The sequence below is a fragment of the Strongylocentrotus purpuratus genome, unplaced genomic scaffold (genome assembly GCF_000002235.5).
Source record: "Strongylocentrotus purpuratus isolate Spur 01 unplaced genomic scaffold, Spur_5.0 spur5_contig_857, whole genome shotgun sequence".
Classification (NCBI taxonomy): Eukaryota; Metazoa; Echinodermata; class Echinoidea; order Camarodonta; family Strongylocentrotidae; genus Strongylocentrotus; species Strongylocentrotus purpuratus.
This window is the reverse complement of record NW_022145565.1, coordinates 15220-41744: the sequence shown is the minus strand read 5'-3', so window position 1 is coordinate 41744 and position 26525 is coordinate 15220. Positions and strand designations below refer to the sequence as shown.

General features: G+C 39.6%; 1 protein-coding gene across 1 annotated transcript; it reads right to left on the bottom strand.

Annotated features, from left to right (window-relative positions):
* Positions 1-5014: 5014 nt before the first annotated feature.
* Positions 5015-25678, bottom strand: LOC115919007 (carbohydrate sulfotransferase 11-like). Its single transcript, XM_030996849.1, has 4 exons — positions 25276-25678; positions 8256-8535; positions 7292-7452; positions 5015-6084 (listed from the first exon to the last, which is right to left on the bottom strand). The coding sequence occupies exons 2-4, from the start codon at positions 8410-8412 to the stop codon at positions 5215-5217; spliced, it is 1188 nt and encodes a 395-aa protein (XP_030852709.1). The 5' UTR covers positions 8413-8535; positions 25276-25678; the 3' UTR covers positions 5015-5214.
* Between the last annotated feature and the right edge of the window lie 847 nt (positions 25679-26525).

Below are 26525 nucleotides of genomic sequence, written 5' to 3'. Positions count from 1 at the left end.
ATACTTTCTTTTGTAGTGTAAATTGATTTTTTTTTCAGTAGACATGTTTTCTGGGTTGCATATGACATTGCAGATATAAAGTTACTACGATAAAAAAAAAAAAACCAGAAAAAACTTGTTGCCATTCATTCTGGCTTTAGCACAATGTCATAATGTGATATATACATTGCTCAGGTGAACATAAGTGGTGCTTTCCTACTGCATGTGGCATATCTTACTTTCCAGAGATCAAGCGTTTTAACGTCCTTTCTATCGTTTATACAATCTGTCAAGCTTTCTCTCATGTTGTGGCTTATAAAGATGAAGTTGAGTTCTGGTCCCGCGGTTATATTGTGACACTGTGTCACTGTCTATACGTCAAGCGATTGGGAAAGGCTGATTATGTAGCCCGTAAGAGATTTTTGAATCATCAAACTGATTTTTTTTTTTTTTTAAACGAGTCAGTTGTGATGAAGGTCACATGACGTTACACAGAAATGTGCATAGTGTGTATTGGGTTTTTACAGACGTGTATCAATCAGATACGATTATTTAGGTCTGGGGACCGACCTTTAAACGTCACCATCCGAAAGACGTCACTCAGTTGTGAACCTGCGTCCTTGGCTGAATCAGTTTGTAACTGCTGGATTACAGGCGCACCCCACAAATATAGTTCAAGTTTGGTCCAAATATTTCAGTTATATCTTTCATCTTTTAAATATGAGGGCATTAGAAAAACAATTTCTTTCTGGAGATATTTCCAATATGATACTCTTCCACGCGGTAACATAAATAGAATTAAAAAGCTCACAAATTACTTTCTCCTTTACCAGAACCCAATGTAATTCTCTTATATATGAGCATGAATATCGTTAGTTTAAACGTTTGACATTTAAAAAAAGTTTCTTTGCGTTAATTTAGTGTTCTTTTTCAAACCTACTTTTCATTTTTGTATACGACTACCACATGGTAGATATATATAAATCTATATATATTATTATCGAGAATCACTGTGTCCGCGTTAGATATTTATAATGTCTTGTTACTCTTGTATTATAAAGGCATTGTTTTTTTTCTACATTTGTGACTGTCGATTGATTCTTGAACTAGTTGTCCGAAATGATTAGGCAAATACATGGACAAAGCATGGGATGTGAGAAGAACATGAGAAAGGGAGATTATCATTATTAATGGTGTTATGAATGATATATTATGGAGAGTGATAAAACGAAAAGAGAGTGGGAAAATTAAAGGGATAGTTGAGTTTTGTTGCAGAGGGCGCTACACAAATATTTGTTGTGAGATAATGAAAAAAACTGAGTTTCAAATTTGAAAGCACCACAAATATTCGACACTTATTTAACCAGCTGTTCAAAAAACAGGATGGCGCCTTATACGTTTTATTCCAGCCAATGCCAACGTTGGCTTTTTGTTGGCTTTTTCGTGTTGGTTACAATACGCACAACCAGCCGGTTCGTGTCACCGTAATTTTTTTAAGTGGAGCTGAATTGGTATGATCGTATTTAATCTAAATTTCACACATATTGCGGTCTAAAATTACCTTCATAATTACCTTCATATTAAGTTTAGGTCCTATTAGGGCACTAGAAAATATTAGAAATGTCATAAATTAGAATAAGAGCAAAATCCATGCACTTTGAAAGCATTTGTGGTTTTAAACAAGAACTCAACTATCCCTTTAAAGTATAGTCGTGGAGAGAGACAGAGAGAGAGAGAGAGAGAGAGAGAAAGAGAGAGAGAGCGGATGAGAAAGAGAATGAGAGAGAGAGAAGGGAAATAAGAAGTAAGAGAGGGAGTGAGAGCCAGATAGAAAAGGGGGAGGGAGGAGGGATAGAAGAAGAGAGAGAGAGAGAGAAAGAGAGTGACAGACAAAGAAAAGGGAATGCGTGAAGAGGGGCTTTGAATGAAACGGAACGGTATTTTAAACATGAAAACAAAATACAACTCCGATAATTTTCATGATATTTCTGTATATTTATTAACGAATAGACAGGATCACATGAAACTTACCACGAGCCATAACAAAATAATTGCTCATCTGTTTGTATAATTATAAATCATACATTGTCTCCCTTTGTCGTCGTGCTCTTCTCATTACATCAGAAAACATAATAGGATAACAATTATATAGCAACAATTAATTATCAAGGTGATATTCAAGTGGCACGAAGTCAATGTGAATAAAAAAATCAGACACTAATATAGGCCTACATTATCTCATATTAATACATATACATATACATTTATCATTACATTATACTTTGGGCAAGATCTTTCAAAATGTTTTAAAAGAGTAAAAAAATGAGTAAAAACAATTCAGCAATAAGTTACGAATAAGAAAATAATGAAATCTAAAAATGCAACCTTTACAGAACCCAAGACTCACGCATGATGTCAGAGGGTGATCATTTAATAATAATAATAATAATAATAATAATAATAGCCTAATAGTCCACTCCAAATTTTATTAAACCGAAACGGAAATTCTTTTTGCCCAATTGATCGTGAGCCCGGCAGCCACTGAGCAGCGCCAGATCGACGTTGCTCTATCCAATATTGTTGAACGCCAAACAGGGTAGCAACAACTCCCATCTTTTAACGTCTTTTGGTATGACGCGGCCGGGGTTCGAACCCACGACCTCCCGGTTGTGAGGCGGACGCTCTACTGACTGAGCCAACACTCCGGAGTTTCATGTGATCTGCATGCAGTCATTATTTGGCTTCATTTAAGAATGGTATGAGTTTTTTCGTAAAAGTATATAATAATAATACCAATAGAAATAATAGTAATGATAATAATAATATTAATGACAGTACTGATAATAATATTAATAACAATAACAACAATGATCATAATGATAATATCAATGATAATAATTATTAAAAATATTAAAAACAATAATAATAATAATATATCAATTTATAAAAATTATATAGCGCATTTACTTTATAAACATATTCTACTGCGTTTGACACAATTAAATTACCCCGGCTGTACCTGAGCCGCCATGATCATGAACAATTGACCAAAAAAAAAAACATCTAAGAGAATTTCTTCCTTGAATTAAGCTGCATGTGTTTACTGAAATCAGAAACGTGAGGGAATCACATTGATCAGTGATAGATAAACATATATATAACCGACGGAGGATACGAAAACTATATGCAGTTTCGAGTTTAGTGTATTCATCATAAATTTACAACACAGTAGTTGCGAGCATCTCTCTATTTTTTGTGGTGTAGGAAAATAATATGTTTTGCTATCCATGAATGTTATCCATCATTTTGCTCTGGCGACAATGATTCCAGGTTTATTGCGTCACAGATTTAGGGCCTAGGTAACACTGTTTATTGGGTCCATCGTTGAAGCAAAGAATTCGACTAAGAAACTAAAAGTGGTTGAGAAATATCCGTTAGAACACAATCTCAATCTTATACTATACTTCAAGTGTCTGCAATCGCCCCATAACAGATTGTAGAAAAGGAAGAAAATATATTATGTTTCTAACCGTCATTGTGAAATTAAATTCATACATCATCGTGATCTTTTCCTTCTACTCTATATTCATTTTTTTTTAAATCCATGTTAAAACTTTAAACAAAAAGTTGGTCAAATATTTCAATCATCTGTTATCTTGCAACAATACGTTAAAACCACTCTGAATGACACATTTATGCAGGTAAACATCATGTATTGCAATGGCCCCTTGATTGTCATCTACCAATTTTCCTTTCACCAACCATACCACCATTAACATCATTTTACGATTAATACACTAAAAGATATAGAGGAACAAATTAAAATTTGGAATAAGTCGCTACATGAATTAACCATGTGAAAGCAATTTATACTCTGATTATTTCAAAACAATGTTTGTAGAGCCTTTTTTGCATTAACTTTTTGTATGTTTTATTTATCACTCATACGTGGAGCGCGGCAAAGTTCGCTGTAGTCGTTGACGCAGCCCTGCGTTAATGATGCGTCATGATCACTCATATACGTTGGGCATCAAATTCGCGTATTCAATTCAATTTAATTCATTTTATTCAATTCCATTTTCAATAAAAACAATACGAAGATATATACAATAAAAAGCATTTGCAATATGAAAATGAAAATAGGGAACTTTAAAAGAGGCCAAATGGCCTTGTGGTGGCATAGTTCCCCGAACAGTATTTAAAAGATTTACTTATAAATTTACAAACAAACCTAAAAAAAGAAACATTCATGACAAAACATGACAGGGACATCGTTCATGCACTCTAAGAAAAAAGGGTGCAAAAAAGGGTGCAAAATAAGAGTTTGCACCCTTTACATAAAAATGAACCCTATTGAAGGAAAAGGGGTTCAAAAAAGGGTGCAATATAAGATTTTGCACCCTTCCCACAAAAATGAACCCTATCGACCAAAAAAGGGTGCAAAATAAAAGTTTGCATATTGCATGCATATTCATGATTATTTACCACGTGTTCACATAAAAATACATTTATCATGATTTGTTAAGCAAATTATGACGGTGACAATGCACATCAATAAATGTTTTGTGATTTGTATTTTCCTTCGGCAATCATTAACCAATAGATTATTTTGTCTGATCATGTTAGTACATTCACGTTTTAGCAAAATGATTACTAACCAAGAAACATCATGCATGTTTAATATGTATTTGTGTACGAGCAAATTTCATGAGTATTCCTCGATGATGGGTGCAGGATTGCACCTATTAAAGGGTGCAGGATTGAACCTCTAAAGGTGCTGATTTTGCATCCGTTTGCATCCCTATAGGAGCAGGATTGAACCATTAAGGGTACTATCTCCTAAAAGGTGCAATCTGGCACCCTCCTTAAAGGGTGCAGAATTTAACCCCTAAAGGTGCTGCTATTGTTGCATCGGTTTGCACCCCTAAAGGTGCAGGATTGAACCATAAAAGGTACTAACATGTCCCCTAAAAGGTTCAATCTTGCACCCTTTTAAAGGGTGCAGGATTGCACCTTTAAAAAGGGTGCAGGATTTAACCCCTAAAGGTGCTGCTATTGTTGCATCGGTTTGAACCCCTAAAGGTGCATAGTTGCACCATTTTTTCTTAGTGTGTGGCAGGTAATGGTATGGCGTTTCACGAGTTAAATATTAGCGACTCGTCCAAAGAAGCAGCTTTAAAGACCATGTTTGAATCGCATGTGCATAACCATAATATGACTTTGATTGAGTTGTTTTCAAATAAAGTCTGGTTTATCAAACCCAAACAGCCAAAAGTCCCATTTGTAGATATCCCACAGTAGTCTCAACTGCTGTAACGTAACATCGCCATATGCGGCATACGTATATTCCGAACTATTCGTCGCGAAGTCGGAAAACGTCGGAAATTTCGATGTTTTCAGTTTCATTACCTCTTTTAAGAGGTAATTTGCGTCTTCATTAATTGTTTCCACTCGACCCACAAAGTCGTACTCCACTTGACACGGATCACAAAGTTGATACATAGGTTTCCAATGCTCGTTGAATTCATCGACTGCTAAATGTGTGACATATAAGATAAACTCAGACCACGTCACGTTTTCGCCGCTCTCTAATTCCCTGAGAGTAGCATTTAATCTGTACTTGGTCATGATATCAGCAGCGTAACGGCGAAAATATTTCCCTCCGGGGTTAGAACGATATTTCCTTAATGACTCAAATTTATCCTTATATGCAGACAGAAGACGGATGAAAGGATTTCGTACAAATGTGAATTTCTTATATGATTTCAGGATAGTATTTCGTTCGTATTCAGGGTAATCATACAATGTCTGTAAGACACCGTTGTGATGTGCTTTGAATTTCGTTACCGATTCCAAATCAATTGAGTCGTTAGTAGCCACCATCATCAGTCGTTTCCAGTTTGTGCAGCTGGCCTTTGGTATAGAACAATATACGATTCGGTGTTTTTCATTAACAAACAACCGTTTAAGCGTATCATCCGATATTTCATCGGATGTGAGGCGTTCATATTTTCGACAAATTCGTTTAATGGTAGCTTTTCGTGATGTTTGATCGTCCTTTTGAACCTCCTCCTTCTCAGAATGTGACGGTATGACCACAATATCCTGTGTGTACAAAAAATTATAACATGCCAAAGTAAATCAAAGTATATCGTAAAAGGGGTGCACTTGTAATAATGAATTGCCTTGACATAGTCCCGGCCATAGTCCCGCCCCCCCCCCCCCCCCCCACTCAGTGTTATTTAGGGTACGCATATGCTTGTTCCCTCTTTTTGAAAGCACCCCCTATCTCAGGACTGCCAACATTTCCGAACCCCCCTTTCGCTGGCTTTTCCTGCCTTAGAGACCCCCCCCCCCCTAAATCATGAAAAATGCTCAATGTACCCCCCTAAATTCGGAATAATTTCTCAGGAGTCCAAAGAGATGAGAGAAAAAAAACACCTCCTTTTTAAAGAAATCTCCGGGTGAAAAGTTAATACACCCCTTTTTTTACATTTCTCGGGCCGGACTTTGTCGCACGAAAAGTACCCCTTTACCGGACATTTTGGTAACACGCATGGGGTCCGTCCGTTCTCGGAGTGGGGGTGGGGGGGGGGGGGGGCATAGTTACATGTTCTGTCAAAATCATTCTTAACACAAAAACATTAACAATTTTCATGGCACAACTCCTAAAAACATTATCTTTATGTGAATTATTTATTATGGGGGTTCTGATATGGGAGTCAGTCATGTATACCATGCATGGCCTGGGTAAACTCTTGTGCTAATCCTTGTCAATCCATAATCTTCTGAAAATGATTTCTTTTGCCCGAAGGGTTTGCCTCCCAATTCTCAAAAGAATGAAGAATATTTCTTGGGCAGCTCTACAACTTACAAGTGCGGTTTTATGTCCCTCCCGGAAAAAGAAAAACAATTATTTTGCATTTTGCGAAGTGTGTGATACATTTTGACGTAAAGTATAAAGAAAGGTTCAAGAGATCTCCATGAAAAATAATTTCATAACAGGTTCTTACAGCGAAATTTGAATAGAAAATGAGGGAAGAGCGATGCGAGATATTTGTTGGTAATCCGGTCTTTGTATTTCTTTGAAAAATATATATAGGCCCCTAGACCATGGAGGACATTGTCGCCACATTATGCTTCGTAGAAAGCTGGGTTTTGTTGCCGTTAATACTCTAGTCACATCGGCATACGACTGCAAACCGACCACTGATCGATATGGTCCTTGCTTTTCTGATTCTAAGTGGTTTTTTCGGTGTATGGTCGGTCGGTCTCGTCGGTGTGACTTGGGTTTAATGGCAAGAGTACTCACATCAGCAGCTACAGTTTCACAGTCTTCATTGTCATCACATATTCCAAACGGTAGAGACCTACTGCTGCCCTGGACAGATCTTGAGAGATCTTGAACAGCCTCTTTCTTTAGAGCATCATGAACCAAGCTACTGTCAATACTGACACTGCTGATTGAATAATCTATCATAAGAATAACAGCGAGAATAAATTGGTAACTTGAAGACAAGTCTGAATTCTGGTTAACTTAGAGGTGAAATAAGCTGTCTACTTATTTTTTTTGTAAATGATTGTGGAAAAATGAATTATTATAGCTGCAATATCGCGTGAAATGATGTTCTGGAAAATGAAAATTTCCTCATTATTCCGAATATGACTAGACATAGTTAACAACCAAATATTAATGAGTGTACATGTGGCCATAAACGTACATCATAATCTGCATGGGCACTGCTTTTCAATTTTGACATTTCTTCCAAACTTTGGTCAGTTTGTTCCGGTTCAAAATCTCTTAATACACAATTATTGTTAATTAATACACAGTCAGCCATTACCAATGAATGAAGAACAAGCAAGTTCTGGAGAGTATAGTCGCTTTAGACTTGAAAACAGTATGTAAAACGATACTCTCTTCATGTAGGTGATGAAGATTTTTATGATAATTAGTGGGTTGGAAACTTGGAAATGGTTTCAGAAGATTAAAATGTATTTGTGACAACTAATATTGCGAGGCTTGTGCTTTAAAAAGGAATGTATTATGTGGCTTACAATGAAATTGAAGCTTCTGGATAAATATCATGTAATATAATTATGTTTAAGTCATCTAAGTTGAATAATAGTCAAATGCAAATTAAAATACAAATTCTATTCAAATTTTTGTTTCTATTTCAGGTTACAGACATATTGCCAGTCTTTTGTCTATCTTGGTGGTGACTAGGGTATATAATATAATTAGAATGTATAATAAGAATGCTGTTTATACTTACTAATGTCGATATCTCTGCCAATATTACCATACATGTATCCCGCTAGACAGGCTATAATCAGACCGGTCATATAGAGGAACGTCTTTCCAGATCTCACCGCGTGCGTCATCTTGGAGGGGCTAGGTTTAGCTTCTTTGGTAGTAGCTGGATCTTGCATGGTGGAGGTGGTGGTGGTGGCTGAGAGTGATGCCGTAGTTAGGCGTTGTTAAGACATCAAGAAGATCCATGAGTGGAAGAAGTATTGAAGTTGCACGGTTTGAAGACATTGTCTGCTTCAGATCTAAGCGTATAAGACAAAAAACAACAACAAATATATACAGTTCTGGTGACTGGTAAGATTCGGGATCGACTCTAGAAGGATATTAAATGCATATGTATAAAATATAGGCCTATACATTGTTATATTGAGGGCGCTAAGGGGTTTACCCATGAATTTACACATGGTTTCGCCTCGCTAAAATCTATTTGTAGGGGGCTTGAATATTATTTGTTTTTATTCTTAGGGGGGACCAAGCCCCCCCCCCCCCCCCGCTCCACCCTTTAGAACCGCTACTGGGTATTAATATAAACGTCTTCATAGATAGGCAATGTAAGAATAGCTCTATTCCTGATATAGCTATCAAACCTGCTGTTGAGTATTATTACTCACATCACTGCTGAGATTTACCCTGCAATGCATCATGTACTCACATGTTCAAACCTTGAAGACCTTGTGCAAATTATTATGAAACGTCGTCGAGCGCGAATGGAGGTTGAGAAATGAAATAATCACCGAAAACTATAAAGACCACTCCAGTCAAATAAGAATATAATATCATAGCTTATAAGACATGAGGAGGCGCGATAGCTCAGTTGGTAGAGCAGTTGTCTCGTTATCCGGTGGCCGGGGTTAGAAACCAAGTCGATGCGCTAGTGCCCATTGGTAAGGCATTCGGGACCAGGTCCCTCGGAGAAGACCTGAAGCCGTCGGCCGTCTGGTTCTTACTAACAAGCATTAATTTTATGCTTTCTTAGCAGTCAGGTAAAATAACCAACCACCTCAAGACACACATAAAGGTTCACGTTCTAGTCCTCCTGTGCCGTAAGATGATCACTGTGACTGTTAGTGATATCAATGATACCATTGTGCTTATTAAAAGGTCTGGCCCACTGAAGAGCCCTGAACAAACTTATCAACCATCCGTTGGATTCAACTCTTGTTTGTACGCCAAGAGAAGACATCGAGGGATACAACTCTTAATCAATCGATATATTTGACAGCATCTTAAAAGAGAAGTCCCAATTGAATATACCACAGCCAGACAATGCACATGTATGTCAAACATCTTACAGAGACCACAGTGGTACAATGTTCGTCCGGCCGGTGTGACCGCGCCGTTTGTCCTACCAGTTTCGTTTGTCCGTCGGACATAATATGCGGGTTTTCTGCTCGCACGGATCGTCCGAGGGACGATCCGTGCGGATTGCTATCCGCGCAGTCTGTCCCCCCATTGTTTTACGTTTATATTTGATAAAAGGAAGAAACTCGGCAAATCAATGTATTTAGACTCATTGTAAATCATGTGGTTGGCATTTTTTCTAGAAATTACATAATAATAACTCTCTACAATTTTTTAAAGCAAATGGGCCAGTCCTTTTGAAAGTAGAAGTGAATATTTTCTTTGAAACATTTATTCTATGAAGGCATACTCGTGATATTGGCCCCACAATTACTGTTGTAATCGATTGTACGTGGCTTCGTATACTTACGGTCAGATGAGCATCCAGGGGCCAGCCTTAGGGCCCAAGATGGGGTCCAGGGGGCAGAGCCCCCGGAATTAGCTCAGGGGTATGGGCATTTAATTACGGTTACATGAGCATACTTTCTTTTCTATTTCTTTTTATTTAATTCTCTTTAATATACTTTGGGGTGGGAGGGGGGGGGGGGCTTGAGCCCCCAAGCCCGCCGTTCCGCGGGACCTGACATGTCGGCCTCTTAATAGTAAATAAGCACATTTCTTGCCTGACTGTAAATTGTGATATATGTCATTCTACAACAAACGCATAAAAAATCGAGGAAAAATCCCGGAAAATTAGGCCATTTCAGCAACATCTGTATATCACTGGTATCAAATTAGAAGAAAAAAAATCACTTTTAAAGTTTATATTGGTGGGGGGGGGGGGGGTAGGAACTGGCTGAATACTTACACCTATGGTGTCGAGGGGCTCTTTCTTCATTTTTTTGTTCGGTAATAAATAAGGTTAGTAGTGTGGGTGTCACTCAGGCGCGGATATACGGGGGGCGATGGACCCGCCCCCCCCCCCCTCTTTGAAAAAATAAGAAAAGAAAGGAAAGGAAAAAGAAAGGAAAGGAAAAAGAAAGGAAAGGAAAAAGTAAAGAAAGAAGGGCTAAAAACACGAGTTAGAAGTAGACCCATCAGGGCACTCACTTATCCATATCAGGAGGAAAAATACACGGGGGCTCGGGGTGAATTAGCCCCCGAAATGCCAAAAAGAGCCCCCGAAAGTCATAAAAGTAACCCCCGAAATGTTTAAAGTATTTTTTCTCTGATCCGTATATAGGGAAAGGCCCTGGGGCAGCTAGCCATACTCCGATATTTGGGTCGTTTTCCGATCAGAACTAGCCCTAACTATCATTCCAGGATTTTTTGTTTCAGAACCTAAAACAAAGTTACCCAATCCCAGTTTTAAAAAATAGACTTCATTGAACTGTAATTAGGCTTAGGAACCGGGGGAGGGGGATTGGGGGCGCAGCCCCCCCCCCCCAAAAAAAAATATATTGGGGGGGGGGGGGGTCAGAGATCATTGAGCCCCCCCCCCCAATATTTCTGGCGGGGCTAATAGATATCATTAATTGAGCCCCCAATCTTTTGGTGGGGCTTAGATATCATCGAGTCCTTAGGGGTTAAGATACCATTGAGCCCCCAATATTTTAAGTGGGGCTCAGATATCATTGAGCCGCCCCCGAGACTTATTGCGGGGCTCGGATATCATGAACCCCCTCCTCCCCAATCATTATATTCTAGGCATGAAACTCATGTATACCTATAATCTACAGACGTACCATTCAAATATAAACATTTTATAAATATCTATTTAGGGAGGAGAGAGGGGGGCTCAGACATCGGATCTCGCATATCATTGACCCCAAAAATATATTTGGTAGATCTCGGATATCATTTAAACCCCCAAATATTTTGGAGGGACTCTGATATCATTGAGCCCCCCCCCCCATATGTTGGTGGGGCTCAGATATCATAAGCCCCCCCCCCCCCTCAAGTGTTTTTGATGGGGCTCGGATAACATCACGGAGCCCCCCGATATTTGTGTGGGGCTCGGATAACATCACGAAGCCCCCCGATATTTTTGAGGGGCCCGGATATCATTGAGCCACCCCTCCCCCCAAAAAAAAAATATTTCGGCCGGGCTCGGTTATCATGAGCCCCCTCCCAATATTTTGTTCGTGCTGATGAGTTGAGGGAAGTGTATGCCGGAGATATTGACTTTGTAGCATTAACTCGGCAGCTAACAAGCCTCCAAGACGTGTGCGACGATGAGAGTAAACCTATCAAATATACATTAAAACAATCTGTGAGATTTTCAACAACAGTCCAATCTATAAGAGATCATTCTCAGAGGTGCACATCCTTCTTCTCATTTACCTTACAATCCCGGTTACAACGGCAACTTGCGAGAGAACATTCTCTGTCTTGAAACGGATCAAAACTTCTCTGATAAATACAATGACCCAAAGAAATCTCAACCAAAGCTTAATATTACACATATATAAATCTCGTAAAGATAAACTGAACTTGAAAACTATTGCCCAAACTTTGTTTCCAGGAACACAAGAAGACAAAACTTCTTTGGCACATTTGTCTGAGGCTGCATGAAAAGAAGAAAAGTCTGAAATTTTTCGCCGCGATGACATAGACGAGGAACAAAGAATTTATTTTCAGGTGCAAATTAAAGACAAAGAAGGATCTCAGAATAATATTTTTGGGTGGTGCCACATTTCCGTTTTTAAATATGTCCGATTATAGGCATGTGTGAATAATAAAAGTTTTGTTTTTCACGTTCCTGGGGTATTATTTTTTCCAAAGGTGTTAAATGTGTGTTTTGTCATACTTAATAAAATAAACTGAATATCTTATCATTCAACGATTTCTTCAAGTAGGCCTACTTTTATTAATTTCTTCAACTGCTTAAAAGTAAGGCTACAAATGCTTTGTTATTGTAGAGCTGTAGTGTGAACAGGCTACTTAGTAATTCACATTTATAGATTGGTTTACATCATTATGCTTGATCATCCTCTCCTATCTGTTTGTTTTCATTCCTCTGTTAGTCATCCTTTATTTGCTACCTATGATATTTGAATAATCATTATTTCCTTTTATTATATAGATGATCATGTAAATCCCTATATATGCAAAATAAACCCTGGAGGTTTAAAGTTGTAAAGCCCATGGCAGTTCAACACACGCAATCATGAAATAAAGGTGTCTTTAACGAAGTGTCTCTGTAAGTTTAGAACCACGCCCTGTGCCTACCCGCTCAGGCCACTCTACATTCAGGGGCGTCGCTAAAAAAAAAAGGGGGGGGGTGTGGGGTTGAAGTCGGTGGTATTTTTTTATGTCGGTCGGCCAGCAATTTGTTCCCCTTAGAACTGTGACTTATTATCGGACAAAGAAACAGTTTTGAAAATTCAGACAATGATTTAGAGTCGGTTCAATGAATCGTCTTTTTTTTCTAATAATTTAATGAAACGTCGAAGCTCCCGCGCTTCGCGCGAGAGGGGGAGAAACTAAATTCAGACAATAAGGGTTAAGAGTAGAGAACGGTATACAACAAATTGTCTTCTTTCTATAATAATTTAATGAAACGTCTAAGCCTCCGCGCTTCGTGTGGGATGGGGAAACTGAATTCAGACAAGGATTAAGAGTCGAGAACGGCACAACAAATCGTCTTCTTTTCATAATAATTTAATGGAACGTCTAAGCTACTGCGCTTCGCGCGGGATGCCTTTCACCCATCCCCTCTCCCACCTAGGGAGCGCTTTGCGCACTCTTTAAGTGATTCGCTTGCTCAATACCACCCCGCCCTGAAATAAGATCCTAGCTACGCGCCTGCATTAAAATATATAGCTATGATGTTTACTAAGTTGACAAAATAATTTGTATATATTGATGTCGTCGACGACAATGACCATTTGCGCATAACAATTCAGCCTTTGGCCCCGGGTTTATAGGGTTAAATTTGTAGATATTGGAACATTTAATTTTGTCGGTAATTAATTGGTGGCTTGTTTTGTCGGGAATCGTTGACCTCTATCCCCCACCCCCCCCCCCCCCCCCCCCCCCACTGAAAAAGGACTAGCGACGCCACTGACGACACATCAGGCCTATACTTGCGTTTTGTGAGAGGCTCAAGTATCCGGGCCAGCTATTTATAGTTGAGTAAGTTTTGAAGAAAAATAAAAACGAGTACTCGCTTTCCAATCGTATTGGTTATTTGGGAATTTCGAATGTCATCAAATATGTTTTTTTCCTTTTAACATAATAATTGTTTTGCGACTCAATTCAGGCCTGACTAAATATAAACTTTTTCATAAGGCAACAGACAAGTAATTTAGTCATATACCTGATTAACATTTGAAGATTTCCTACACTAGTGCCTGGCCGTGCGTGTTCCATATTTGAACACTAAGTTGCACCTGAAATTGCAACATGTGCATTATAAGCTCCAAACGCTTTCTTTCATACAAATACACCAACAAAAAATCCCCAAAGCTTGAATGCATACTATTTCACAAGATGTAATTAAATAATATGAATTATATTAATGATAGTACTGACATGTACATGCAAATGCATGATAATTTTTGCGCTTCTTGCTCCCAGCAAGATAGTTTCCTCCTAACATTTAATTTTGTTGCTGTTATGAGTTTATGAGTTTATATTCATATTTTTGTTATCAAACAGGAATAAATAAATGAATATATAAATACATTTGTACAATGATAATTGTAAAATGATGATAGAAGAACCAATGAAAATCGCAACTGATCTTCCCTAATTCCTTTTCTTTTCTTCCTCTTTGTTTTCTGTCCCTTTCTCTCCTCTTTCCCTTTCACTTCCCTTACTTCTCTCTCTCTCTCTCTCTCTCTCTCTCTCTCATTTAAGTTTGCTGAGAGGGAGGCAGGGGCCCTTCGCCCCCTAGCCCCGATCCACGCGATTTTGGTGGGATAATCGCAACTGATCTCTGCTTCTTTTCACCCTTTTCTTTTCTTCTTCCTCTTTTGTGTTTCATTTTAGCTCTCCTCTTTCCCTTTCCCTTCTTTCTCTCTTTTTTTTGGCGGGGAGGGGGTGGGGTGGTCGGGGAGGGGGCAGAGGCAAAGGCCTTTCTCCGCGATCCACATCTTGTTTGCAGAAAAATTGCAACTGATATTCCTTCTTTTCTTTTCCTCTTTTGTTTCTTTCCCTTTCCTTCCTTCTCTCTTGTTTTGCGCGGGGGGGGGGGGGGGGGGGGGGGGACAACAGCATGGGCGGCAAGGCCCTTCCGGCCCCCCAATCTCCTTCTTTTCGCTTTTTTCTTTTCTTCTTCTTTTTCTCTTATTTCCCTTTCTCTTCTTTTCCTTCCTTCTCTCTCTCTCTTTGCTAAGGGGGGGGGGGGTACAAATCGGGACAAATTGCAACTGATCTCCCCTACCTTTCTTCTTCCTCTTTTTTCCCCCTTTCCCTTCCCTTACTTCTATCTCTCTCTCTCTCACACATTTAAGTTTGCTGAGGGAGGCAGGGGCCTTTCGCCCCCTCCCCCCGATCCACACGATTTTGGTAGGATTAATCGCAACTGATCTCTGCTTCTTTTCACCCTTTTCTTTTCTTCTTCCTCTTTTGTGTTCCATTTTAGCTCTCCTCTTTCCCAACTGATATCCCTTCTTTTCTTTTCTTCTTTTGTTTCTTACCCTTTCCTTCCTTCTCTCTTGTTTTGCGGGGGGGGGGGGATGAGGCAACAGCATGGGCGGCAAGGCCCTTCCGCCCCCCCCCGATCTCCTTCTTTTCCCCTTTTTCTTTTCTTCTTCCTTTCCTCTTCTCTCTTCTTTCTCTTTCCCTTCTTTTCCTTCCTTCTCTCTCTCTCTCTTTTTGTTTGCCAGGGGAGGGCAGGCGAAGGCCTTTCGCCCCCGATCCACACCGCGTGGTGGGAAAATTCACAATTGATCTCCCATACCTTTCTTTTCTTTCCCTTTCCCTTCTCTTCCTTTCTCTCTCTTTTAAGTTTGCTGTAGAAGGGGGGGGGGGGGACAAGGGCCATTTGCCCCCCCCCCCGATCCCCAACTTGTTGGCGGGAAAACTGTAACTGATATCCCCCTTCTTTTCTTTCTTTCCCTTTATCTCCTCTTTTCCCTTTTTTCTTTCCCTTCTCTCCCTTCTCTCTTTCTTTTTGCTTGGGGGGGGGGGGGGGGGGGGAGGCAACAGTTTGGGAAGCAAAGCCCTTTCGGCGGCTCCCCGATCTCCTTCTTTCCCCTTTTCTTTTCTTCTTCCTTTCCCTTTGTCTCTTCTTTCCCTTTCCCTTATTTTTCCTTCCTTCTTTCTCTCTCTCTCTCTCTCTCTATCTCTCTTTTGCTGAGGGGAGGGGGAGGGGGTGGCGAAGGCCTTTCGCCCCCGATCTCCTTCTTTTCCCCCTTTTCTTTTCTTCTTCCTCTTCTTCCTTTCCCTTACTCTCCGCTTTACCTTCTCTCTCTCTCTGACTCTCTCTCTCTCTCTCTCTTCATTTTTTTGTTGGCGGTTTGGGCTCAAGACCCTCTCGCCCCGCCCCCCCCCCCTCCCCCATGGACCCGCGCCGGGAAGACCTGTAGTGTGGTCCCTAGCTAGCTGGCAAAGCTGAATATGGGTTATCCAGTCGGTTCATTCATTAAGTATAATTATACTTGTATTAGTGGGGGCTGTTAGGGATATTTTGGTGCAGATTCTTCCAAAGGCACCAAATTTGCCCCAGAGGTAGATTATACCATACTATTACGATTTCTGCCGGACGCCAAGAAGGGCGCTCTCTGGGACTGCCATATTGGGCAAATTTATTATGCATTTCACAGAGGAAGTTTGCATAGAAGAACTATGCTTTCTAATGGATCCGTACAATATGGCACAGCTTTAGGGGCCTGGGAGAGCCCCCACCGGGGGTTCCGGGGCGGAGCCCCAGGATGCTCTCGAGTTTATTTGACTTTAAAGAGCAAGTGTTTCTAAGATATAAAGAGAGATTATTTCTTCAATGAAGTGAAAGGACTCTTGAAAATAAAATAGCCCTTTCGTTTCATTTTAGAAATAAACTCCAATCCATCCCTTGATATTTAAATTGCACTGCTCCTACTTCGTGCTTTGTTCACACTCTCCCTGTTCTATAAAGGGTGTTTTCTCTATTTGATCATCAACAGAAGCAAAATGCTAGGCCACGAACTTTTCGAAGCGTGACCAGATTCTAAGTATGCTTAAATGGGGGCATTGATGTATGTAGAAAAACAGGATTAAGATCCCATGTAACGCTTCGAAATGTAAAGAAGAATGAGAAAACTAAAGTTGAGATTCGACAGTTATGTCTAGACGTTGCTTAATGCATTTCGTATTGGTATTATCTCCCGTCTGACAGTGATTATACACGTTATTTATATGGATAATAAAGATAAAGCTGTCCGGGTCTTTGAATATAATGCTTCAAACCAAATCGAACAAGCTGTTTATTTCTTTATTCATGGTCTGTTTTTACTGTTTATCTATTTTCCTTGCCAATCCTCGAAAACGAATGTATTATGCATTTCACAGAGGAAAGTTTGCATATTGATGAAACATATGGGCGCAGGCCAAGATTTAAACCCACTCAAGTGTGAATTTGGCGCATCTTCACTCATCTTCTTCAACTAGGAAATGGACTTCATTGTGTCCTTAGGACAGGATAGTGAAATAAAATTGATAAAAGAACATCATAATCAGATTATCCGACCCCGGAAACCCCATGAATTCATCAACTTTTATCATACTGGTCCTTTTCCTTTTGAAACTACGCTTGACCTTTAACTCGGATGGCGGCCATTTTTTATTTAGCCAATATGGCCAGCATGACAACCAGGAGACCTGCAATATTGATACAAGCAACATCATAATCAGATTCTCTGACCCAGAAAACCCCCTTACTATATAATTTTTTTTTTATCATTTTAGCTCTTTTCCTTTTGGAACTACTATTGATCTGTAACTATCAGATGGCGGCCATTTTGGATTTTACCAATATTACCAGTATGACCCGAGGAGATCTCAAATCGATGAAAGAATATCATAATCAGATTCTCTGACCCCGAAAACCCCATAAATATATAAACTTTTATCATACTAGCCCATTTTCTTTCGTAACTACACTTGACCTGTAACTATCAGATGGCGGCCATTTTGGATTTGACCAATATGACCAGTATGGCAGCCCCAAGGAGATCTTAAATTGATGAAAGAATATCATAATCAGATTCTCTGACCCCCAAAACCCCATAAATATATAAACTATTATCATACAACCGCTTTTCCTTTTGGAACTACGCTTGACCTTTAACTCAGATGGCGGCCATTTTGGATTTGCCCAATATGGCATACCCAGAGGGTGCCCTTCTTGGCGTCCGGAAGAAATCGTAAAAGTATGGTATAATCTACCTCTGGGCCAAATTTGGTGCTTTTAGAAGAATCTGCACCAAACAACCCCTATTTAGCCCTAACAGCCTCCACTATATTGACTATAATTATGTGTGGACTAGAGTACGGACATTCGGTGCGGCAGGCGGGCTATTGGTGCGAGACCTCTTCCGCACGGATTGTCCGTCAGACATTTGAGGCGCGCACGGAATGTCCGACACGGACATTCTGCGCGGATAAAATCCGCACCGATCGTCCGCTCTCGATCGATCTCTAATAGTCGGACGATCGGTGCGGGTTACATTCTACGCGGTCACACCGACCGTCCTGTCTCCTTTCAGTGAATGTCAATAGTGTTTTGATGAATTGAGAAGCTGACATTCCCAGAGTCACGAAGACCAGGAGGGCGTTTCAATATGATAATACAAATATAAGTTAAATTTGGTGAGATAAACTTCACAATGAAGCCCGAAGCCAAGATTTGTACCTTTATATCGATTTTCATTTATAAGTTGAAGATAAGAAAAAGGAAGGGTGAAAAAGGAAGGGTGGAGAAGGGAGAGAGGTGGAGAGCACTGGCGTACTGGTGGGGGGGGGGGGCTTGGGGGGCGCCAGCCCCCCTCCCAAATAAAATTGAACCATGACCAAGTAAAGAAAGAGAAGAGAAGAAAGAAGGAGATAAAAAAGAGGAAGGAGAGGAAAGAAAGGAAAAGAAAGAAAAGAAAGAAAAGGAGAAAGAAAAAAAAAAGGAGAAAGAAAAAAAGGAGAAAAAGGAAACATAAGAAAACAAACAAAACAAAACAAGACAAACGAAAGAGAGGAGAGAGAGAGAGAGAGAGAGAGGGTGGTATTAAGAGCCTAAGAGAAGATGGGTGGGAGTAAGAGAGCAAAGGGAATGTTGGGTGGAGTCGCCACGTCGAAGGGGCAAGAAAGATACGCATAGATAATTATGTTGCTGTGTCGGGTCCGCTGTGTCGGTATTCTTGCTCTATCTAGCTCGTGTACTATATCAATTTAGAAGTTTGAAGTCGGTGAGATGTTTAATGTCGGTCGGTCGGCAATTTTTTTTTCTCCCTACAAACTGTGACTTTTTATCGGACAAAGAAAAGAAAAAATTAATTCAGACAATTTCTCTGATAATTTAATGAAACGTCAAAGCTTCCGCGCATCGCGCGGGAGGGAGGGAAACTGAATTCACACAAAGTGAGTAGAAATCAGTACAACGAATCGTCTTCTTTCTCTAATAATTTAATTAAACTTCAAAGCTCTCGCGCTTGGCGCGGGAGGGCGAAAACTGAATTCAGACAAGGATTAAGTGTCGAAAACAATACAACGAATCGTCTTCTTTCCCTAATAATTTAATGACACTACAAAGCTTCCGCGCTACGCGCGGGAGGGGGAAACTCTATTCAGACAAGGATTAAGAGTAAAAATTTAAGGAAACGCATCGTATTTTTTCCAAATAATTTAATGAAATGTGAAAGCAAGGATTAAGAGTAGAAATCAGTACCACAAATCGTCTTCATTCTCTTATAATTTAATGAAACACCGAAAGCTTGCGCGCTTCGCGCGGGAGGGGGGGTGGGGAAAACTGAATTCAGACAAAGATTAAGAGTAAAAAAATCATTTAAAGAATCGTCTTCTTTCTCTAATAATCTAATGAAATGTCAAAGCTTCCGCGCTTTGCGCGGGTGGGAGGACACTGAATTCGGACAAGGATTGTAAGTCGAAAACAGTACAACGAATCGACCTCTTTCTCTAATAATTTAATGAAACGTAAAAGCTTCCGCGCTAAGCGCGGGATGGGCGAAAACGAATTCAGGCAAGGATTAAGAGTCGAGAACGGTACAATGAATCGTCTTCTTTCTCTAATAAATAAATGAAACGTCATAGCTTCCGCGCTTCGCGCGGGAGGGGCGAAACAAGAATAAAAAGTATAGAACGGTACAACGGATCGTATTCTTTTTCTAATAATTTAATGAAGTATCAAACCTTCCGCGCGCGGGAGGGGGAAAACTGAAAAATAACTTAGTTCCTGGCCCCGGGTTTACAGGGTTAAATTTGTAGACATTTGGACATTGGCATTAATATATTTGTCGGTAATTGGTGGCTCGTTTTGAAGGTAATCGGTGGCCTCTCCCCCCTCCCCCACTGAAAAAGATCTAGCAACGCCCCTCATAACAACACAGTTTATACACTCGATATAATTTTTAGTACAACTGGTACCGGACCACCGTCTTTGTGCATTGTGCGGCAACGAACCTAATACAACGTCTCATTTCCAGGAAGTGCCGGTGGACTATAATTGCGCAAAATGTGGTTCTCGCATTGTAAAAGATTCCTACTCTTGGAGGGGGTAGGAGAAAGCAATTTTATGTCATATTACTCCAGGAAGTGCCTGAAAAGGCGTCTAATGTGGTTCTAAAATTGCAAATGCTTCCTACTCTGGGAGGGGGTCAAAACCCCCTCCCAGACCCACCCCCGCTTGGTCGTTCCCCTCGCCGCTAAAGCCTCGCTCTGTCGCTTCATCAGGTTTTACATATATTTCACCCTATGCTACCCCCCGTAAGAAACTCCTGGATCCACCACTGGTGCCCATACCCATTGAGCTTCGGGGGCTCCGCCCCCTGACCCCCCTGATGGGGCTTTGCCCCTAGACCCCACTTTGAAAAACGTTCAGCAGGGCCTGCATGTTAGAGTGGGGTGATGCGGATTTTTTTTTTGCCAGCCCCCCAAACGTTTTTGCTCATTACGCCACTGGTGGAGAGAGAGAGGGAGAGAGAGAGAGAGAGAGAGAGGAGGGAAAAGAATGAGAGAGACCGATTAAAGTGGTAAGAGAGACGGATAACAACAGTGTTGGAAGGAGAAGAAATACAAAGGTATAGAAGAGGGGAGTGGCTTCGAGTAAAAGTTCTCTTATTCTATACTACCTTAAGGCTTAAGCCTGGCTTCCAGCCGGATTATCAAATAATTCACTGGATTAGATTAGACTGAGGACCTCTCTTATTTACGCCCATTGGATATTAATTGCGATTCCTTTAACGTATCTGTATTAGTTACAAGGAAGTATTGAACAAAAATCCTACCTCTTTGGTTGTATCAAGTTATGCATTTCTAATTCTGTATACTAATGACCGAGTATAAAAACACTAGTATTACATTCCGCAAGACCGAACACGTTACCCGGGGGTGAAATGCTATTCGTAAACACGAGAATAGAATATACCTACTGTACCTATAAAAGCTATACGACGGACAAAGAAAGAAAGAAGAAACAAACGAGCTATTCTATTAAGTACACGAATAAACATCCTTTTTGTTGATGGCCTAAATTGAATCAAGAGTTGACAGCTAGGCCTTCGGGTTCTACTCGATGAAAAGGGCCTTAAACGACTTGTAAGAACTGACAGTATTGATCATGAAATAACTACGCAGAGCGCACCAATTCACACTACACCTTTTGATTCGAGGGGTGACTTGGACAGCAGCGGGTATCCTAACAACTGCTTGTCTTTGTATTCGTCAAGTAGGTAAACATTTACGACAATATCTAACAGGGAAAATGAATATAAACTTGGAAATAGACGGGATAACCCATGAGAACTCATAGCGATGGAGATACATTGTGTACATACATTGTAGCCTATATGAACATAATTTTTTGGTCAAGGGAATGAACCACAATACCATGATATGCCTCCATATTTATTTAAAAATATCATAATATCAGTCGTTGTTTTAAAATATATACAAACATCAACCGCCAGCCGACACTACATTGATGACCATTTAACCTAATTACGAAAGTATGAAGATAGCAGACGTAAGCAGGTAATGAGCCAAAAACATGGGGGCGGGGGCTGGGCTAGTGGGGAATGAAGTATTGTACGCAATGCATAATTACGACTCATATGATGTTTTGTACCCTAATACTTCATTCTATGTTATATAATACATGCTATGTTATGTTATTAGTATCCCTTGCAGATTCTCGAGTGAGGGGTGAGGAAAATATCCGGGGACTTTGTCCCCCAGCCCCCCCCCCCCCGGAATTACTGACTCTGATTGCAGTAGTATATTTTACATGTCTTTCCCAAGTTTTGAAAGTTATTTCATGATATTGCAAACTCGATGATACAGGGGATTGGTATGGGCCATAGGGCTAGGGTTTGCGAGAAGTTCCCCCTTATCGTATGAAAATCTTGATAAAACAAGTATTTCTTGCATTCAAAGCTATGTGGGAAGTGAGTATTCGGATGAATAAGCAATTTTTAAATAACAGTAATAAATACATTTATTAAAGGTCCTAAGTCCCATTTGCAGGCCCAAAAAATGAAAAAGTTAAATTCCAACTGCATTTGAAAGATAATACTAATTTAGAACTTCCCTAAAAAAGGTGGGGCTTGAAAATGTCTTCAAGTGGGAAAATAGCGACTATAAGTGTCAAATCGACTTTAGGGCTATAGAGCCCAAAAGTAATAGTCTTGATTAGTCAGACAATTGTACCGAATGGTCATACGTTTTATGCTGCGCAAAGATTCAATCAGTTTAATCTTGGCCATCACAAGAAGTGGGTTATTGATGTAGACAAATGCTCATGTACCCTTTACAACTCTTTTCATGTATGTTATTACCAAAGAAGAAAAAAGCCAGTCAGTCACTCAATAGTGTCTGACAGTGAAGTCTAGCAAGTAAATGGGTTTCCTTGCATAATTTGAATATGAGGACACTGCTAACATATAAATTTCACAGATAGGACATACATGACATATTCATAATTCCTGCAAAGTTCTACAGCGTTTGAGGTTGGCTGCAAAAGGGAATGTTACTCACTACTCATTCAAGGCATGCAGATCTTTGTCCCGGCCTTTAATGCTTAGATGTAGGCTAATAAGTTTCCAACTTAATGCACTTGTAACAAGCAAATCATCCAGTGTTCTTTATCATTTAATCGTGTTGTCTTTCCTGACAAAAGACCAACCCATCTAATAAAATAGAAAAAATCCCTCATCCATGACCCCCATATTGTACAATGGAACCTTGCGTTTGATACCATTGACCATGGTATCCTCCTCAGGAAACTAGAGCATTATGGAATACGTGGTGTAGCATTGTCTTGGTTCCAAAGCTATTTGTTTGACAGGACTCAATTTGTTGTGGTGGATGGTAGTAGTTCCCAACTTGCTTCTATTAAATATGGTGTACCTCAGGGTTCTGTTCTTGGTCCCCTGTTGTTTTTAATTTATATAAATGATATAATACACTCGTCAACATTATTCTCATACTCCCTGTTTGCTGATGATACCAGCTTGCTGCTGGTTGATAAGAAGGCTGAAGATTTATTACTAATTGCAAATCAAGAGATTCAGAAACTGTATGCATGGTATTGTTGTAATAAGTTATTGTTGAATGTTCAAAAGACCAAATGTGTTATTTTTCGCTCAAAGGGTAAAAAGCTTCCAGATGGTATTACTTTTCTTAATGTTGGAGGCCATGATGTTGCGCTTAGTGAAAATGTTCAGTTCTTAGGGTTAACTATGGATGAACATTTATCTTGGAAGAATCATTTAGATGTTGTATGCACTAAGTTGTCTCGAAGTGTAGGTGTCATTTTTAGATTGAAATTTATTTTACCTGAAAGAGTGCTGATAACATTATATAATAGTATTATTCTTCCTTATTTGACATATTGTAATGTTGCTTGGGGAAACACTTTTAAGTCATATCTTGATAAGTTTAGAGTATTGCAGAAGAAGGCAATAAGGCTTATTACTAATTCTAATTATAGACATCCAAGTTCTCCATTGTTCCTTCGATTAAGAATGTTACCACTAAGTGGACTTGTGTCAATCAATTGCGTATTGTTTATGTATAAACTTCAGTTTATGCCTCATGAATGTACGTTAAAAGATTTATTCCGTACAAACTCACAAATTCATAATTATAATACACGTCAAAGGGGTCTTATTCATCAGCCTTTTGCAAGAACAAATATCACTCTGACCTCTTTCCATATCTCTTGCATCAAAGAATGGAACAGTTTGCCTGATGATATAAAATATAGTACAACTCTTTCTAGGTTTAGAAGGTTATCTAAAACGTATCTACTTGGAAGACTGACATAATTCTACTTTGTATCTTAATAATTTCTCATTCTCAAATGCTTATAGACCACTAAGGACTGTGTGTGTGTGTGTGTGTGTGTGTGTGTGCGCGCGTGTGTGTGAATATTTTTTTGTGTTCTATATTCTGTAGCTTAGTTTGTTTCCATCCCTTGTATAAACATTATATTCTTTTTATTCACCTTGCCATATCGTTAATGTATGTATTTTGTTGACTACAGGGCCCCGCTCACAAGCTTAGCTTCTACAGGGGTCCTAAAACCATTCACTTAATGATGTACTATTACCAGTCTCTTTTTCATGTAAAAGATTATATCATGTTTTGTGTGGTTTTGAATAAATGAACTTGAACTTGAACTTGCACCCACAGCTATCCTTGACACAGGACAAAGACATCAACACGGACCAGTGCACTTCATTGTACCTTTAACAGCCCATTTTTATATCGACAGGGACTGTGGACTGTATTCATTTTTAAATCTATAGACCCCCAAAAGTAAATATGAACATTCATCAGCCTGTGATGCATTGCTGTTGACCTATAGGGTTCAACTGAATTGGTGCGAATAAGAGGCGAAACACACTCAAAATGGCTCCAGACCATGCGACAATTGGTGACAGAGCATTCACAACTGCTGCTTTCGAAACTGTGGAACGACCAAGAATTCTCTTTAACAAGCAATCTTTCAAAAAAACATCTCAAAACCTCACATTTTTTTTGTTAAAAACACAATTGTGAATGCATGTATATGGAGGATGTGCTGCATACATACATTATCAGCTGCACTCGCGTAAAAATAACACCACTAATTGGCAATATATCAATGCCAGCAGAAATTATAATTAACTTATATTTATCATATGAGAATACACGGTATACACCAGATGGTGGAGTGCACTCATTGAGTATAGTAAGACCTGATTCGACGTCTTTTAATTGACACGGACGCTGCTACAAATATGGATTTTCCAAGACGATGAAAATATGTATTGATCATTTCTTCCTTCCTCTAGACTAGTACCATAGTAGTCCAAGGTAATCCACACATAGCACCTTGAGTCATCTATTCCATGGTTAAACTCTCACCGAAACTGCATGAAAGAAAGCTTGTTCTGTACTGTACAGTACGCACTTGTACATGAACATGTAAAGTAAATTAACATGTGATGCACATTTATCCGACATTTATACTGTTATTCTGCTATCTTATCATGTTTATCTCTTACCTGAAATTTGCGAAAGCATCCATTGGAATAGGCTGTGAAAGTGGCGCCCGGTATAATGCAGTTGTATGTACACTCACTCACTCAGCTATAGACCAGTCGACTTGTCTGAATCTTACATCTCCTGTCAGATGTTTCTTTTAATGATCAGTCGATGTATGATGTCATGAAGCTCCGGTTACATGCTACTCACATTACCGCATGCTTCCATGTACATTGGTGTAACCATTACATAGATCCCTCGATATACAAAACACATTCATAGAACTGTATGATATGTACGTGTATACGGTAACTCGTGAGAGAATGAATTATGTCTTACACATCATACTGTACTCCGACCACTTCATTGTCCACGGATCGTTCACTTCTCGTTGCATTTGAACAAAAGGCATTCTGATATCCGTGTGACTATTTACTAGCAACAAACAATGGTCCGTGCTCCGGACCATGGTCGAGCAATTGGAAGCGTACTGACTGAAGCCTATTCTAAATTTATTCTAAAATCTTTCTAGGGCTTACAAATTCATACTGAATGATACACGTACGTCAGCGGCAGAGCGACTTTCAAAGTGGGAGGGGGGCACCAACAAAAAAAGGCACTTTCTAAAGAAAAAATGGCCCCTACAAAGGGAAATCTCAAAGTTTAAATATAGACATTGATATGTACCCCTACATTGTGATTACATTATAAGGGATAATTTCAATATTTGTTTCTCTTTATACATCATACTTAGCAGTTGGGTGTGATGGTCTGAATATTCATTTGCGAGCTATAGGAAATATTCTAAGATTTGTGAGGTCGCAGTGCGAAAAATTACATTTTATAAAGAGGATAATTCCCAATCCTAATGGGGTTATAAGCACAATGTGCTCATGTTCATAACGGAAGACTGAAAAGGTAACATAATTATATCATCTATAAATTCAAGCAAGAGTAGCGAGCGAGCTTCGGGTAAAATTGCTCTCAGTCGCTTTAAATTAGGGACTCGTTTAATGATGAGAGGAAAAGAGGACACTTTAGTATCGGAAAGGATAAACTAGACACTGTTGGAAAAGAAAAGGAGCACGTGTAAAAGTTCAAGGGTAAATTTCAGAGGTTAAAATGAGGCACTTCTTACACCTGAAAAGAGTTCACAGGGATGAAAAAGGGCACTCATGAAAGTAAAGGGGCATCGATCAGCCTTTAATAGGGGCATTTATTGAAGGTGAAAGGGGGCTTTTATGAAAAGGGGGAAATGCACGTATCAAAA

Excerpts from the sequence above, each read along its gene's own strand:
- LOC115919007 (XM_030996849.1), bottom strand. The coding sequence starts at position 8,412 with ATGCAAGATCCAGCTACTACCAAAGAAGCTAAACCTAGCCCCTCCAAG. Across the intron at positions 7,453-8,255 it reads TGGCAGAGATATCGACATTA|ATTATTCAATCAGCAGTGTC; the intron begins GTAAGTATAAAC and ends TTCTTATGATAG. Across the intron at positions 6,085-7,291 it reads GTGAAACTGTAGCTGCTGAT|GATATTGTGGTCATACCGTC; the intron begins GTGAGTACTCTT and ends TTGTACACACAG.